A 17,146-nucleotide genomic window follows, 5' to 3' on the forward strand; every position below is an offset into this window, starting at 1 on the left:
AAAAACGTTCATGAGAACCGCGTACGAGCGGCTGCTTGCTGAAAGGCAGGGGTCCATTAGTAAACATGCATTTAAGGTTTTGCGGCACTGAGGCTGGGACTAGGGGTTGTCTGCTTAGGAGGGGGCCACAAGAAGGGGTTCCTCTGATGGCAGAAACCCGCTTCTTCCATTCCCCATTCACTGCAGTCGCCCGAGGGTAACCCCGACTCCCGACAGGTAATGCTGAAGACTTCTTCGGCAGGCCCAGATTGCGCCCAGCCACAAACACTCCCGACTCCCTAGGAGATCCTTTCTCCATCCCCAGGGTCCTCTGGGTTTGAGGGAGGCAGCACCGCGCCAGTGACCACCCGCCCAGAGCCGTTGGATGCCCTGAAGGAGGAAACTCCGGGCCTGGGTGGGCGGAGGGCCGGGGTCCCTGGAGGGTGCGCTACCACCCGCCTAAGTTCAGCGAGTGATTGTCTCATTGTTCCCTCACGGCGGGGGGCGGGGACGCGCGCAGGAGCGCGCTCGCGTGGGGTGGGGGTCGGCGGTGTTGGTAGAACAGGAGGGGCTGTGGCGTTCCTAGGCGGCGGCCCCGCTGCCTAGGCAACCGCGCGGTAAAAGTGTGCCACCACCAGCGCGCGCCGCCAGCCCCTCCACTTCCTCCCCCGGCGAGGTCGCCATCCCGCCCTCTTCCCTCCTCCTTTTCCCTTTCCTTCTCTTCTCCCTCTTTCCTCCTCTTTTCCCCTCCTCCTCCCTCTCTCCCCTCTTCTCCCCTGATTCCGCGCACTCTATTTAAAACGACGGTTTCCTGCTCCCCAAAATGGCCTCCGCGTTCGACACCTGCGATCACATGACCCGTCGTCCCAGGGGCTTTGGGCCTCTCTTTGCCTAACTCCGATTTCGGAGCGGCTGCCCGCGAGAAAGCGAGAGCTGATCAGTTTGGAGAAGTCTCACAAAAGCTCCAAGTCCGGGGGACTGGGAGGGAAAGAAGAGAGAGAGAGAGAGATAGAGCGCGCCCTTGAAAGAAAGGAACAGGGAAAACTAGAGACCTTGGGGAAAGAAAGAGGAAAAGGCCGGGGTTGGATTTTAAGGTCTGCTAGCGGGCGAAACACTGGAGGTGACGAGTTCTCGCGAGACCTCGAGACCTAGACTTAGGCTAGGGTAAGAGCGGAGGACAGGGTAAGTGGAACTTCAGCGAACTAGGACAGTACTTGGCGCTCTGAGTGCCAAGGTAGGACGACGAGCTGGGGACACGACTGACTTGGGAAATCCCGCGAGGTTAGGGCTAAGTGAGCGCGCAGTAGCTAGGCAGAAATCGTAGCGGCGGGAGGAGTGCGGGTGTGAGAGGGAGGGCACACGTCTTACGTGCTGACGTAGCAGTCGTTCGGGCGGGTATATTAGATCCGTGGCCGCGCCGTGCGCCTCAGAGCCGCAGTTCTCCCGTGAGAGGGCCTTCGCGGTTAACCAAACACACTAGCTCAGCAGCGGAAGACTCCGAGTTCTCGGTACTCTTCAGGGATGAGTCATGTGGCGGTGGAAAATGCGCTCGGGCTGGACCAGCAGGTGAGCAGCAAGGAGCCGACCGGGGTCGTTGCCGCTTGAGTCCTTCCCCTGACCTAAACCTGGCTTGTGGCGCAGCGCTAGTCGGCACCCTCAGTTCCCATTTTCGGGGTCCCCCGGGCTGGCGAGTGTGAATGTCCCGGGGCTGTGGGGGAGCGGGAAGGGGACAGGAGTGTAGGTTATGGCTGTCGCTGGGGCCGGGGCCCCGGCTTGGCCCGCGGTATTGTCCCCGGGCCGAGCACAATGGCGGCTTTTGTGTATGCGTGCGCTGGCGGGCGGGGGGGGGGAGGGGCGCGCGCTCTCGCGGAGGCGCGCGCACCTCGACTGCCTAGTGACCCGCCGGTGTGGGGAGAGGCTGCGCAGAGGTTCGCGAATAGGGGACCTTTTTAAGGCCCGGAGGGCTCAGCCGTGCGCGGCTCGTCAGAGACGCGGGCGGCGTTGGCGCCTGTGTGAGTGGGTGCGCGCGTGCGAGCGGGAGGAGGAACGCGGCCCTGGAATGTGGGAGGGGGCGGCGCGGGGGCGGGAGGGGGGTGGCCTCCGCTCGGGGTAATGGCGGCGGCCTCCTTTGTGTGGTGTCGGGTGGCTGGGCGGCGCTGCGGCCCCCGAGCCGGAGCGGCCCGGCCCGCCGCGGGCCCGGAAGCGAAGATGGAACGGGCATCTTGTTCCTCTCCGGCTTCCTTCCGCCGGCCTTTTTCGCTCCAGCCCGGTTGTCGCAGGCCCGGCGCCGTGGCTCGCGCGGCCGCGTTTCCGGAGTGGAAAGTTTTGTGACGCAGAAGATTCGGGGAGGGGGAGGGGAGGGAGGAACGGGCCGCTGCGTGCGCGGTGGCGCCGGGCTCCGGAGATCGCGGTTGAACGCGGTGGGAAGACGTCAGGGAGGTTCGGGCTCCGGCGCCGCCCGTCCCTCCTCCCTGGCTCCTGATAGTCACGGTGGCGATTTAGCCAGGGCGGCGCGCTGTTTTGGCGGGGGGAGGGGGAGTACCACGGGTTGTATGAGTGTCCTCGGGTCAGTGACGTTTGATCCGGGAGTCGGCCAGAGGAGGAACCCCTGGAATTGTGGCTTACGGAGAAATGATGAACAGTTTTGTTTGCTGCCCGTGGAGTGGAATTTCGAAATAGGTCAGAGGCTCCGGGTCTTTCGTCTTAACTGAAACCCCCTCTTCGAAGGGTTTAGAGGAGTACGCGGGATCTGAGAGCAGAGGGGTTCTGGGCTGCGGTGGCTGGGTATCTGCATCCCTCCGCAACAGTAGGTAGCTTCTCTCTTCAGAGAAGCTCTTTTAAGTGGGATGCTTGTTGCTTTCAAGTAAACTGCCTATCACGAACTCCAGAATTCTGAACCTGAGTGACACAAATGAATTGTTGTATCATATGTTTTTAGCGATGTAACGATCTTTTTTTTTTTTTTTGAGCGTTTTTTTCCCGTTAATGGATCAATTATATTAAATCCTTCAGATTTCTAACGTCCCATGTTAAATGGAGCACAAAGAAATCTGGTGTCAAGACATTGGGATGTGTAAGGTTAACATTTTCCATGTATAGATGGTACCTTGTTTAAGATTAGGCAGGAATTAAGTTTGCAGCCGATGTAATTGGAAAACAATATGCACAGTCGTTAGGATTAAGCAACAAGCAAATTCACAACTGAGAAAATTGCAGTTATGTAACTTTAACAATTTACAGTAGCATTTAAAATGCTTTTTACCAAGTGTAAAATTAATAACAAAACGTACTGCAACAAGTGCAAAATGTTTTTGTTACTATTGTGCCTTAAAGTATCTTGTTGAGATTAACAAGTGCAGAGTTGTTGAGATAAAAAGTGCAGAGAGAAGGGCAGCGATTTTTGCTAATGGAGATTTGGCGACTCCTTTCAATTTCCAGTGACTCCTTTAATGATGCTTGCAGTTTGGCAGTATCATCTTGAGCTTTTAACTAGGGCTTAACGTTATGGCATAGCGTATCACCTTGGCTAACAGGTGGCAATAGTGCTCGGAGACTGGGTACATGAAGAAAATGAAATACTGCTTTTGGCACAGCGTTTTCCCCCCGTTGCTTGTAAATTGTTTAGTCATTACAGAATGCGATGAAAATAATTTTTTTTTTATTTTGTAGAATGTTGACGCTTTTGAGCTATCAGTGTAAAGGGATGGGTAGAAACGGAGATAAAGGATAATAAAATGTGTCCCATTAAGAGCTCTAGATGCCATTTATAGGGAAATGGGAGGCTGAATAGGAACCTACTTACAGGCTTGTGCTTAACAGTGGTGTTCATTAAGTGGTGGGTCATGGTGTTAATTTTTGTTCTGAAGAATGCTACCCTAATTTAAAATATTTGTGAAGTATTTAGGGATAGAGGAATTAAGAAATAGTAAATAAGATTTTTGTTCTCAGGTGTCCTTTTGTTTTTAGGTGTCTTTCTGGGTTTAAAATTCCAAGTAGAAAATTGGTGGCATTGCAAACATTTGTCTGGATGTTTGGAGCTAAAGGAATCTATTGACCATTTGACATTTTAAAATAATTTAAATTTCTTGAGCTTTTACTATGGAAAAATGTTACAGGGAAAATTCATTTTGAATGAACGACTTAAATTTGGACCTAGTTTCTCCTGGATAGCACCACCATCTTGGTGTGTAGTGCCTTCTGCAGTAGTACTGTAGTCGGGTGTTTTGCATTTGCATAGAACTTAACAGGCTTCACAGCACCTTCTCCGTAAGAGTTTCACATCAGCCCTCTGAGGCAGAGAGGGCAGCTAGTTCTAGTAAATGCTAGAGGTCAGGACTGGTTTGTTCTTAGTGTAATATTTTTGGACATGGGCTGCTAACCAAAATCTAACTTTCTTCTCATAGTTTGCTGGCCTAGACCTGAACTCTTCAGATAATCAGAGTGGAGGAAGTACAGCCAGCAGTAAGTAAAGCATTTTATGGATTTACTGGGTATTTTTAATTTAAGAAATTTAATAAATTTAAGGAATTAACGTCCAATTTTTAACTAAAAAAATTATGTGGATAGTGTTATGTAGAATTATTTAGTGATCAGTCTAAAGCGTTCTGGACATTTTTGGGGATAAAAGGGACTCATTTTCTTGACTAAAAATAATCATTAAGAACCTTATACAGCATATAAATTATCTCTAGAAGAGTTTGGTTATATCCTTTGTGAATCCTGAGCCCATCTTAAAGGCGATGGGGGGGGGTCCGGTTGTGGCACAGTGGAAACGAATCCAACTATAGGAACCATGAGGTTTTGGGTTTAATCCCTGGCCTCGCTCGGTGGGTTAAGGATCAGCATTGCTGTGACTGTGGCCTAGGCTGGCAGCAACAGCTCCAATTAGACCCCAGCCTGGGAACCTCCACATTGCCATGGGTGCAGCCCTAAAAAGAACCAAAAAAAAAAAAAAAAAAAAAAAGAGAAGAGGTGATGGGAATGTGTTTGCCCCCATTAGAGTGAATCTACCAGAATTAAACCGAATAAGGGGAACATCCACATTCATCAGCTACAACTACCCCTTTCCCACGAAGGGGAAAGGCTATAATGACAGCCCAAGGCTATAATGAATCTTGGGGTGGTTGTAAGGATTTTAAGTGCTGAATTGTTGTATCTTTCTTTTCAAAAGAAGTTAGGGTTTTTTTCTCTTTTTCTTTTTTTAATGGCTCTATCCAAAGCATATGGAAGTTCCTGGGCTGGGGATTGAATCCCAGTCACGGCTGCACTGGGCTGGGGATGGAACCGGTGCTTCTGCAATTGGATTCTTAACCCACTGTGTGCCACAGCAAGAACCCTATTTTCTTTTTTTAAGGAGTGTTATCAGACACTTCATAGAGATTAGCATTAAGGTGTAGGGGATCTTGATGGTTTATTATTGGCAATAGACCTGCTTTAGCTCAGGTCTTTTTCTACTCTATTAATCAAAAAAGAAAAAATGTGTATGGGCTATAGGGTCTGAAAGCACTGTTTCCTTAAGCTATGTGTTGCATGGTAAAAAGGGGTGTGTCTCCATTTTTAGGCAAGAAGGGCACAGTTGCTTGGTATTTGTTACAAATTTCACTTTATTTGTCATGCTAAGAATCTTTTAGGGATTGATTATCCTAATAGAGATCCTTGGAGTTCCCTTTGTGGCTCGGCGGTTAATGAACACGACTAGCATCCATAATGACTCAGGTTCGATCCCTGGCCTCGCTCAGTGGGTTAAGGATCAAGCACTGCCATGACCTGTGGTGTAGGTCGCAGACAAGGCTTGGATCTGGCATTGCTGTGGCTGTGGCGTAGGCTGGCGGCTACAGCTCTGATTGGACCCCTAGCCTAGGAACCTCCATTTGCAGTGGGTGCAGCCCTAAAGAGACAAAAAGACCAAAAAAAAAAAAGAGAGAGAGAGAGAGAGAGAGAGATCCTTAATGTTTAATTCAACTCAGAAGTAAAACAGTTAAATTGCGAATTACAGCAAGTTGACTTGCCTTTACTTGGTGGATAAACAATATTTGCTTTTGTTTCTCATATATTCTTTCTTGTGCACAGAACAACAGTTGACTTTCTTTAAACTCTGCAGATCTCAAAGTAAAATTCACACAATTCTTGAGATCATTAACCCTGTAGCTTTCTCATATACATATGTATTCTCTGTTTTGGAACTGAACCAAGATAGGAACAAAAAAACCTCTTAGTGGCTAGTTGCATGATAAGTTACTTTTAGATTGTTGTAGTAATAGTTATGTTACATGTTAAATAATTTGTTAATATGTGTGTTACATGTGATTAGGCTGTAGTAGCAGCACTTAGGTTGTAACTGTTTTGTTAGTTTATGACAGTTCTCTGAAATCCTAGCAGGCCTTTAAAAATTCTGTGGTAAATTACCATTGGGGGCAAGTTAAATTTATTTGTGGATTTCAGCTATTAGGTTCCAAGTCTATCGTGTTCTCCTTCCACTTTTAAAATTCTTATTAAAGCAATGGCCCATTTAAAATAAAAGTAGATCCTTCTCCCCCCCCCCCCCATTTTCAACCACTGGAAGAGGTTTAAATTTTTTCCAGGACTTTTTTAATAGAAATGTTGGTTAAAAGCCTTAACGTGAAGGTTTTTGGAATATGAAAAATTTTAACTTTGTTATATCTTTTAGAAGGGCGCTATATTCCTCCTCACTTAAGGAACAGAGAAGCTACTAAAGGTGAGTCTTTGAGCAACTTTGTAGACCTAATTCTTGTTGCATTTAGAAGTTGGAACTGAGGGAAGATGAGACACTTCCGAGAAGTCTAAACGTTGTGATCTTCTCTGCTGCTGACAGAGAACTGTTTCAGATGTTAAGGCTTGTTTTGAAAAAAATTCATCTAATGTCAAACTCTTCAGAGGCCAAGGGCATGGTTTTGTACAATGTCACTAATTTTGTGCTTAACCTGTGTTTAATCATTTGCAGTGTGATTTTTAATTTAGAAATAGTGCGTGTGCACCCTGCTACGTAAAAGAACTGCATGGTACTAACAACCGAGGTTATTTATGTCTCGCAATGGTTAACAAGCATCAGGGACACTCCCAGTAGATGGGAATGATTCTTGTCTAAAAGACAGCACAACAGCTGTTTTTTTCCCCGTTAATTTTCTCTTTTCCTAGGTATTCCTAATACTCATATATTTCATGTGAACAGGGCACCCAGTGAATGGAAATTAAACTGTGATGGTCATATAACATCATTGTAATTGTGTTAGAGGCAAAGCTTTTGACCTTTTAGAAGTTGTAGTGACTTTTTAGGTACAGAACATTTTCAGACTGTCAGGTTGCTTGGTTTAGTGTATTCTAGTGCCAGTGTAAACCAGCTCTAAATCTTGGTTTTCTTCTAGTGCCGTGGTAGGAATGTTTCTGTTGGAATAGTCAGTGGGAAGCTTCAAATTCAGAAACATAGGAATCATGTGAAAGTAGTGTGGATTTCTAATTAATACAGTAAAATGGGTTTTTCCTTTTTTTAATTGAAGGATTCTATGACAAAGACAGTTCAGGGTGGAGTTCTAATAAAGATAAGGATGCATACAGCAGTTTTGGATCCCGTAATGATTCAAGAGGAAAGTCTAGTTTCTTCAGTGATCGTGGGAGTGGATCAAGGGGAAGGTAAATGATTTATTTTCTCTACTTTCTTGTGAGTACAGTAAAGCAATTTAAAAATTGGTTTTTAATTTGTATTCTAACCATTAAGTGTATATTCCCCCCTTGGTAGATCACCTATTTGGATGTTGAGTATTACATCTTTTTTTTTTTTTAAAGTAAGAAGTCTTTACTAAATTCAAATCGTTACGTAGAAATTAGATGAGGATAAGAAGGTGTCCTTTGGCATAATGAAATCAGTTATTTTTATATTTCTCTAGTTTTATCTATTGTACTTTAAGAAGTTTAGTGAATGGCCTACTTTGGGTGACATTTTTGTGGGTATTCTAAACACCTTATTTTTGATTACACAAGTGTGGTGAACTGACCTCATGTGCCTAATAACTGTGGTTAGTCCTGTGTGTCCTGATTTTTCGAAAACAGGCCTAAAACTAAAAACATCTTAATCCAGGTAAGGATTATTTTCTACCTATTATCCAAAGTCTGTCACACAGGTGAATTGTCCTTTAACATCTTAATACAACTGGGACGATTGATATTTGGATGAGAACTTTAAAGGTGTAATTATATAATTATATAAAGGTGTAATTTATATGCTGATTTCACATATATAAGACTCTCTTACCCCGAGGGTTTTTATTTTTATTGAAGTATAGTTGATTTTCAAAGATAGTTTCAGATATAAAGACTTGGTTCTTAATTTCAGCATGTATGAGGTCTGTTTGTAGGCTGTATGATTTTGTAAGAATGATGAAGGATACTGCATTGAGAAAATAAAGTAGCATAAATGATATAGTTTGGTTAGAGGGCCTTATTTATCAAATAAAAGTGGGCCTGAATTGACCTGTTGACGTCCTAAATATTTTGACTTCTCTCCAGTTAGAGTTCTAGAGTAGCGGTAGGACTTGGATAATGGTTAGATGATATTCTGATTAATTGCTTGTGCTGTTCAGGTTTGATGACCGTGGACGAAGTGACTATGACGGCATTGGCAGCCGTGGTGACAGAGGTGGCTTTGGCAAATATGAACGTGGTGGAAATAGTCGCTGGTGTGACAAATCAGATGAAGATGATTGGTCAAAACCACTTCCACCAAGTGAACGCTTGGAACAGTAAGTTTTTGAAATGTGTGTAAATTATGATGAAGCCTTATTAGCCTAGTATAACAAAATGAACTTTTAACCAATCTTTTGATTTAAGGGAACTCTTTTCTGGAGGCAACACTGGGATTAACTTTGAAAAATATGATGACATTCCAGTTGAGGCAACAGGCAACAACTGTCCTCCACATATTGAAAGTGTAAGTATTTTTGCTTGACCTTTTTAGACAGAAAGAAATGTTTCCACAGCACATCAGAAAGAGATTTGACTTCCTAAACACCAATCTTTAGACCATGACTGCTTAGTTTTAATAATCTTTTAAAGTTATTCTAAAAACCTGCCTCACTTAAGTTCAACGTTACCATTACATTTGGAATAGAAAATGGGTCAGATGCATAAAGAACCCAAAATTTAACCAATGCAGGTTAAGCCTAGGGGGTTGAATTTTCTCAAAATATAGCACAGTAACTTTTACTTTATTTTTTTAACTCAATGAATTTTATTTATAGTTGTACAACCATCATCGCAGCCCGATTTTACATTTCCATCCCAAACCCCTAGCCCATCCTTCCCCCAACATAATAACCTTTATTAAACAAATGGTCTAAATACATATTAGTTGTTAGGTCTCCCCCCCCATTATTGTATAAGACAGAAATGGCTCCAGATAGCATTTCTGGCTATTTAACCCTGATGAATTTCTTGACAGTTCAGCGATGTTGAGATGGGAGAAATTATTATGGGAAACATTGAGCTTACTCGTTATACTCGCCCGACTCCAGTGCAAAAACATGCTATTCCTATTATCAAGGAGAAGAGAGACCTGATGGCTTGTGCCCAAACAGGTAAGCTCACTTTATAAAAGAAAAAAATTGTCAGGAATACATTAATTCAGCTTGTTCTCATAAAACTAGTGCAAAAATATATATACTTGGAGTATCTAAGGGTCATGGGGAAGCTTGAGTCCTATATGTTGGCTGACTAGTATGCTTTGTCATAGCTAAGAACTAGCTGGATGGATATCTCTTTTATCTTAACACTTTGGATCTTATATTACCACTAGTGTTTCCATTAAGGCACCTTGGGGATAGCCTATAGAAAGTCATATAAACCTTATTACTACTGCAGCAGGAATAGGTTATTGTGATTGCAGTGGTGGGAAAGTTAGTGCTACAGCATCATTGTTGTATCTGGGCTAAGGAGGACAAGATTAGGGAATATCCTGTGATCCGTAAGATGTGGCCAAGGGACGGTTCCTCTGTGGGTCAAGTAGTACTTCCCATCTTTTGGGAATGGGGAGGGGTAGTTAATATCCTCTGAATTGAGAAAAGGCTTTTTTATATCTGAGTTTGACCAGTTTCTTTGAAACTTTCACAGATGATTGCCACAGTTAAAACATACAGTGCTTGAATAATTTGGTATCTTTTCTGATGAAAGATTAAGAATGTTATTCTTTGTACACGATCAATATATACAGTACCTACGAGAAAATGTTAGAAATTGAAATTGACGCCAGTTTTTTTGTTTGTTTGTTTTTTGGTTTTTCTGTGTTTTTGCCTTTTCCAGGGCTGTACGTGTGGCATATGGAGGTTCCCGGGCTAGGGGTCTAATTGGAGCTGTAGACACCGGCCTACGCCAGAGCCCCAGCAACGCAGGAGCCAAGCCGCGTCTGCGACCTACACCACAACTCACGGCAATGCCAGATCCTTAACCCACTGAGCAAGGCCAGGGATGGAACCCGCAACTTCATGGTTCCTAGTCAGATTCGTTAACCACTGAGCCACGACGGGAACTCTGACACCAGTTTTGAAACAAAATTCCTGCTCTAATGTAAAGAAGTGAATAATACTACATTGTTAGTGATCATAGATAATATGTAAATTATTGGTCATAACTGTATTCCAATAAAACTTTATTTACAAAGATGAGTAGGCAGGGCCTTAATTTGCTGACTAACATTACAGATTGGTCAAAATAATCACTTAATGGTATTTTTCTATTCTTAGTTAATTTGGGAATAAAAGAAAACTGCTAATTATTTGCTGAGTAAATAGGACAGTTAAACTGTCACCTGTATGTATTCAAAAGTAATAAGCAGGTTTTCTGTGGTTAAATGAATATGCTTTCTTTTTAAACAGGGTCTGGAAAAACCGCAGCATTTCTTTTGCCCATCTTGAGTCAGATTTATTCAGATGGTCCAGGCGAGGCTTTGAGGGCCATGAAGGTAAATTTTTCTATATAAAATTGGAAATCGTAGAATTTTGTGGGTAGCTGATGAGAAAGCTTTCTAAATGAAAATAAGACTTGTATTCCAATCTGTATAAATAAAGTTTTTACTTTTAAAATCCATAAACTACAGAAGGGAATTAGGTTGTGATGAACCTTTAAAAAGGGATGTTAGGAGTTTAACTTATAAATTATTTCTTAGGAAAATGGAAGGTATGGGCGCCGCAAACAATACCCAATCTCCTTGGTATTAGCACCAACTAGAGAACTGGCAGTACAGATCTATGAGGAAGCCAGGAAAGTAAGTATGCATTTCACAGTTGCCTTCTTCTCACTGACTCTAAGGAAATAGTTTATGACCATGTAAAAAATCTTGGCCTTGAAGTTCATAAAATTTCTTTTCTATATTATAGTTTTCATACCGATCTAGAGTTCGTCCTTGCGTGGTTTATGGTGGTGCTGATATTGGTCAGCAGATTCGAGACTTAGAACGTGGATGCCACTTGTTAGTAGCCACTCCGGGACGTCTGGTGGATATGATGGAAAGAGGAAAGATAGGATTAGACTTCTGCAAGTATGTTAATTTTTAAATGTGTGGAATGCAACATTAATTTTTAAAATTACATGTCATTAGTTTTGTGAAACCTGTCTATGAATTTTAAGATGGAGAAGCTATTTATTTTAGTCTTCTACCTTTTTTTGGTGTCTTGTTTGTTTTGCCAAACCAGTGGCGTTGTGAAAGTTCCTAGGCAAGGGGTCAAACCCATGCCACAGCAGCGATCCAAGCCACTGCAGTGAGAGTGCTGGATCCTTAACCAGCTGTGGTGCCACAAGAGAACTCCAGTCTTTTACCTTTCCCAAAAAAGTTTGCTCATCATAATTTCAATGTAGAGAAATTAGTGACGTTTTAGTAGAGGTTGAGAATGACCGCAGACTGTGGGACAGAGTATAAGCTAATTTGGCTGTGCAGTCTTCAAATTCTGAAGTGGATTTTTTTTTTTTTCTTTTACATTGCAGATACTTGGTGTTAGATGAAGCTGATCGGATGTTGGATATGGGGTTCGAACCTCAAATACGTAGAATTGTTGAACAAGATACTATGCCACCAAAGGGAGTTCGCCACACTATGATGTTTAGTGCTACTTTCCCTAAGGAAATACAGGTACTGTTGGATGCCGCAAATCTTATTTACTTAGGAAGTTGTTTATTTCAGTAGATGATAAAAAATTGTTTTTCTTTCAGATGCTTGCTCGTGATTTCTTGGATGAATATATCTTTTTGGCTGTAGGAAGAGTTGGCTCAACCTCTGAGAACATTACACAGAAAGTAGTTTGGGTGGAAGAGTCAGACAAACGGTCATTTCTGCTTGACCTTCTAAATGCAACAGGTATAATTTTAGCATCACTCTGGTGGCTTAGGTAATAAGAAATCTCCATCCAAAATCCATTCTGTTAAAATGGTCTATTTTAATTGCCTCTATTTGCAAGTTTACTAAGTGTAAGGAGAACTAAACCACTATTAGTAATAGAAACCTTGTAATACTTTAATTTTAGGCAAAGATTCACTAACCTTAGTGTTTGTGGAGACCAAAAAGGGTGCAGATTCTCTAGAGGATTTCTTATACCATGAAGGATATGCTTGTACCAGTATCCATGGAGACCGATCTCAGAGAGATAGAGAAGAAGCCCTTCACCAGTTCCGCTCAGGAAAAAGCCCAATTCTAGTGGCTACAGCAGTATGTATAATCTCAATATTCAAGATCAGTATGTTCAACTCTACATTCTTTTAAGTGGACCATATGTAACAACAGTATTTTTTAGGTAGCAGCAAGAGGACTGGACATTTCAAATGTGAAGCATGTTATCAATTTTGACTTGCCAAGTGATATTGAAGAATACGTACATCGCATTGGCCGTACAGGACGTGTAGGAAACCTTGGTAAGTATTTGGTTACGTGATAATGGTCTTTTGATTTCTGATTTTCAGCATGATGCTTGCCTCAAAGAACTTTCCAGGATATTAACAGAACTAATTTCCAAGGAATGCAGTTAAAATGTATCTCAGCAGCAGTGGTAGAAAAGTCAGGGGTTGTTCACATAACTTTTGAGTATGTTAAATAGCAAATTGTAATCTCTTTCTTTAGTGTAGTACTTAATATTTTAATACTCTAATGGGAAAGTTAGAATACTGTGCTACTTTGTGGAAAACCTTAATTTATGTATTTTTTGGAACTGTTATAGGCCTTGCCACCTCATTCTTTAATGAGAGGAACGCAAATATTACCAAGGATTTGTTGGATCTTCTTGTTGAAGCTAAACAAGAAGTGCCATCTTGGTTAGAAAACATGGCTTATGAACACCACTACAAGGGTAGCAGTCGTGGACGTTCCAAAAGGTGAGTTACAAATGATATATAATTAGGGGGCTGGGTTCTGTGTCCAAGGTTATTTAGTTGAACACAATTTTTGTAGGCTGCCTAGATCTTTTGAATTAGGGGTGTATAATTAGAAATGGTAGCATTGGGTTAGTATCAGCCTTTCACAAATAAGGCCTTTTAAAATCACTATTAGGGAAAATGAAGCTGGATGGAATTGTTTGAATTGGAAAACCAGAGATTGATCATTGGGATGCTTCAACAAGAATTGGGTTATCTAGTTGAAATCTCATCTTTAGGTGAACTAACACATTTTGTGCTTGTAGCAGTAGGTTCAGTGGAGGATTCGGTGCCAGAGACTATCGACAAAGTAGTGGTGCCAGCAGTTCCAGCTTCAGCAGCAGCCGCGCCAGCAGCAGTCGCAGTGGTGGAGGCGGCCATGGCAGCAGCAGAGGATTTGGCGGAGGTAATGTTAACTTTTTTTTTTTTTTTTTGTCTTTTGTCTTTTGTTGTCGTTGTCGTTGTTGTTGCTATTTCTTGGGCCGCTCCCGCGGCATATGGAGGTTCCCGGGCTAGGGGTCCAATCGGAACTGTAGCCACCGGCCTACGCCAGAGACAGAGCAACGCGGGATCCGAGCCGAGTCTGCAACCTACACCACAGCTCACGGCAACGCCGGATCGTTAACCCAATGAGCAAGGGCAGGGACCGAACCGGCAGCCTCATGGTTCCTAGTCGGATTCGTTAACCACTGCGCCACGACGGGAACTCCAATGTTAACTTTTAACTTCATTTCTTTGGGAAGAGTTTTCCTTTTTTTCAACGCATAATTTAAAATTTTGGGAAATGCAACTTTTTGTGATTTTTACATCAAAGTTAAAAGAAGGGAAAGATTGTATTAAACAGTGGATGACTTAATTAATTTTTCTCTCTTTTAAATCTCTCATTAGGTGGCTATGGAGGCTTTTACAACAGCGATGGATATGGAGGAAATTATAACTCCCAGGGGGTTGACTGGTGGGGTAACTGAACCTGCTTTGCAGTAGGTCACCCTGCCAAACAAGCTAATATGGAAACCACATGTAACTTAGCCAGACTATACCTTGTGTAGCTTCAAGAACTCGCAGTACATTACCAGCTGTGATTCTCCACTGAAATTTTTTTTTTAAGGGAGCTCAAGGTCACATGAAGAGATGAAAGGAACAATCAGCAGCCCTGTTCAGAAGGTGGTTTGAAGACTTCATTGCTGTAGTTTGGATTAACTCCCCTCCCGCCAACCCCCATCCCAAACTGCATTTATAATTTTGTGACTGAGGATCATTTGTTTGTTAATGTACTGTGCCTTTAACTTTAGACAACTTTTTATTTTGATGTCCTGTTGGCTCAGTAATGCTCAAGATATCAATTGTTTTGACAAAATAAATTTACTGAACTTGGGCTAAAATCAAACCTTGGCACACAGGTGTGATACAACTTAACAGGAATCATCGATTCATCCATAAATACTATAAGGAAAAAACTTATGCGGTAGCCTGCATTAGGGCTTTTTGATACTTGCAGATTGGGGGAAAACAAACAACAAACGTCTTGAAGTATATTAATGGAATTAGTTTCTAATGTGGCAAACTGTATTAAGTTAAAGTTCTGATTTGCTCACTCTATCCTGGATAGGTATTTAGAACCTGATAGTCTTTAAACAAGCCATTCCAGTCATGATGAGGTGATGTATGAATACATGCATACATTCAAAGCACTGTTTTCAAAGTTAATGCAAGTAAATACAGCAATTCCTCTTTCAGTGTTTAGGCAGATCATTAATGATGAGCTAGCCAAATGTGGGCATACTATTACAGGGAAAGTTTAAAGGTCTGATAACGTGAAATAGGTTTTTAGGAGAATTCATCTACTTAGACTTTTTAAATGCCTGCCATAAATGAAATTGAAATGGTAGAATGGCTGACCACAGCAATGACCAGCCCTCATTAGGGCCCTGGATGATTTTTTTGGTCTAATAACGCATGCTAGTGTTGATGTTTTTTGGTCAAGAGGGTATGAACAGGAAGAATTAATGCAGCAGGCTTTATTTTAAATGCCGATTCACATTACTCTGTTCAAGCTGCGTTGAGATGTTAAACTGGCTTACTATAGACTTTGTAAAAATGGCTCCAGAAGAGTAACAAACTGAAATCTTTGAGATCACACAGGTTGGAAATATGTACATAACTGCACAAGGTGTCAATTCTGCTATACAGTGCAGTTTTAGTCAGTTTTAGTTGCATAGGTTTCCATTGTATTTATAGTCTGTTTATGCTAAATCTGGCCAAAGATGAGCATTGTCCACCACTAAAATGCCTCTGCCACTTTGAATTCTGTGCTAATTTTGTGGCCAGAATGCAGTGATCAAAACACTCAATCTTTTTACAGTGGCATAGGAAGATGGCAAAAATTTCCTAAAGTGCAATAGATTTTCAAGTGTATTGTGCCTTGTTCTAAAACTTTTATTAAGTAGGTGCACTTGACAGTATTGAGGTCATTTGTTATGGTGCTATTTCAATTAGTCTAGGTTTAGGCCCTTGTACATTTTGCCCATAACTTTTTACAAAGTACTTCTTTTATTGCACATTCAGAGAATTTTATATATATGTCTTGTGTGCGTGTCCTTAAACTTCCAATCTTATTTTGTCTCTTGGAGATTGTTGAACGCAGCTTGTCTAGGAAGGGGATGGGACTAGATTCTGAAATTTATTTGGGACCATGGGAATGATAGTTGGGAAGAAAACTATTTGCACACGACAGATTTCTAGATACTTTTTGCTGCTAGTTTTATGTAATATTTATTGAACATTTTGACAAATATTTATTTTTGTAAGCCTAAAAGTGATTCTTTGAAAGTTTAAAGAAACTTGACCAAAAGACAGTACAAAAACACTGGCACTTGAATGTTGAATGTCACCGTATGCGTGAAATTATATATTTCGGGGTAGTGTGAGCTTTTAATGTTAAGTCATATTAAACTCTTAAGTCAAATTAAGCAGACCCGGCATTGGCAGTGTAGCCATAACTTTCTGATGTTAGTAAAAACAAAATTGGCGACTTTAAATTAAATCATGCCAAGGTTTTGATACACTTGTCTTAAGATATTAATGAAACACTTCAAAACACTGATATGAAGTGTCCAGATTCTCAGATGTTTGTTGCGTGAGTTTTGTTTAGTTGTGTGTATTTTTTTTTTTTCAGTGAATGTCTGGCACATTGCAATCCTGAAACATGTGGTTATCTTTGTTGTATTGGCATAATCAGTGACTTGTACATTCAGCGATAGCATTTGAGCAAGTTTTATCAGCAAGCAATATTTTCAGTTAATAAAGTTTCAAAAATCACATAAGAATGGATTTAAACTTGCTGAATGTAAAGATTGAACCTCAAGTCACTGTAGCTTTAGTAATTGCTTATTGTATTAGTTTAGATGCTAGCACTGCATGTGCTGTGCATATTCTGATTTTATTAAAATAAAAAGTTGAACTGCACAGTCTTTTGTTGTTGTCAATTGTGGTTTATTATTAGAGGTGAAAATAAAGTTGTGCTCTTGCCCAAAGAGTTGTAAGATGTAATTTTTTGGGTTGCCATTCAGTGCTGATTTTGAGACGGAGTTTCTGTTGTGGCACAGCAGAAAACCGACTAGTAACCATGAGGTCGTGGGTTTGATCCCTGGCCTCACTCAGTGGGTCGGGGATCTGGTGTTTCCGTGAGCTGTGGTGTAGGTCGCAGACACATCTCTGATCCTGTGTGGCTGTGGCTCTGGTGTAGGCCGGCAGCTGTAGCTCAGGT

General features: G+C 41.9%; 1 protein-coding gene across 4 annotated transcripts; it reads left to right on the forward strand.

Moving 5' to 3' along the window:
- The first annotated feature begins 1,407 nt into the window (after positions 1–1,407).
- Positions 1,408–16,850, forward strand: DDX3X (DEAD-box helicase 3 X-linked). 4 transcript variants are annotated; one of them, XM_005673561.4, is made up of 17 exons: positions 1,408–1,545; positions 4,383–4,440; positions 6,647–6,694; positions 7,494–7,626; positions 8,574–8,732; positions 8,821–8,920; positions 9,431–9,566; positions 10,860–10,945; positions 11,150–11,248; positions 11,361–11,521; positions 11,965–12,109; positions 12,190–12,334; positions 12,501–12,682; positions 12,768–12,885; positions 13,188–13,341; positions 13,647–13,786; positions 14,269–16,850. In XM_005673561.4, the coding sequence occupies exons 1-17, from the start codon at positions 1,501–1,503 to the stop codon at positions 14,346–14,348; spliced, it is 1,989 nt and encodes a 662-aa protein (XP_005673618.1). In that variant the 5' UTR covers positions 1,408–1,500; the 3' UTR covers positions 14,349–16,850.
- Positions 16,851–17,146: the final 296 nt, after the last annotated feature.

Source organism: Sus scrofa, chromosome X, assembly GCF_054392235.1.
Source record: "Sus scrofa isolate SSC_HxYL_T2T_F1_AM1 chromosome X, Sscrofa_HxYL_maternal_Yorkshire_Landrace_v2.0, whole genome shotgun sequence".
NCBI lineage: Eukaryota > Metazoa > Chordata > Mammalia > Artiodactyla > Suidae > Sus > Sus scrofa.

What these genes read in the sequence shown, in the direction of transcription:
- DDX3X (XM_005673561.4), top strand. Translation starts at nt 1,501, where the DNA reads ATGAGTCATGTGGCGGTGGAAAATGCGCTCGGGCTGGACCAGCAG. An exon ending in AGGCTTTGAGGGCCATGAAG is followed by an intron (nt 10,946 to 11,149) that starts GTAAATTTTTCT and finishes ATTATTTCTTAG; the next exon opens with GAAAATGGAAGGTATGGGCG. An exon ending in TGACCTTCTAAATGCAACAG is followed by an intron (nt 12,335 to 12,500) that starts GTATAATTTTAG and finishes CTTTAATTTTAG; the next exon opens with GCAAAGATTCACTAACCTTA.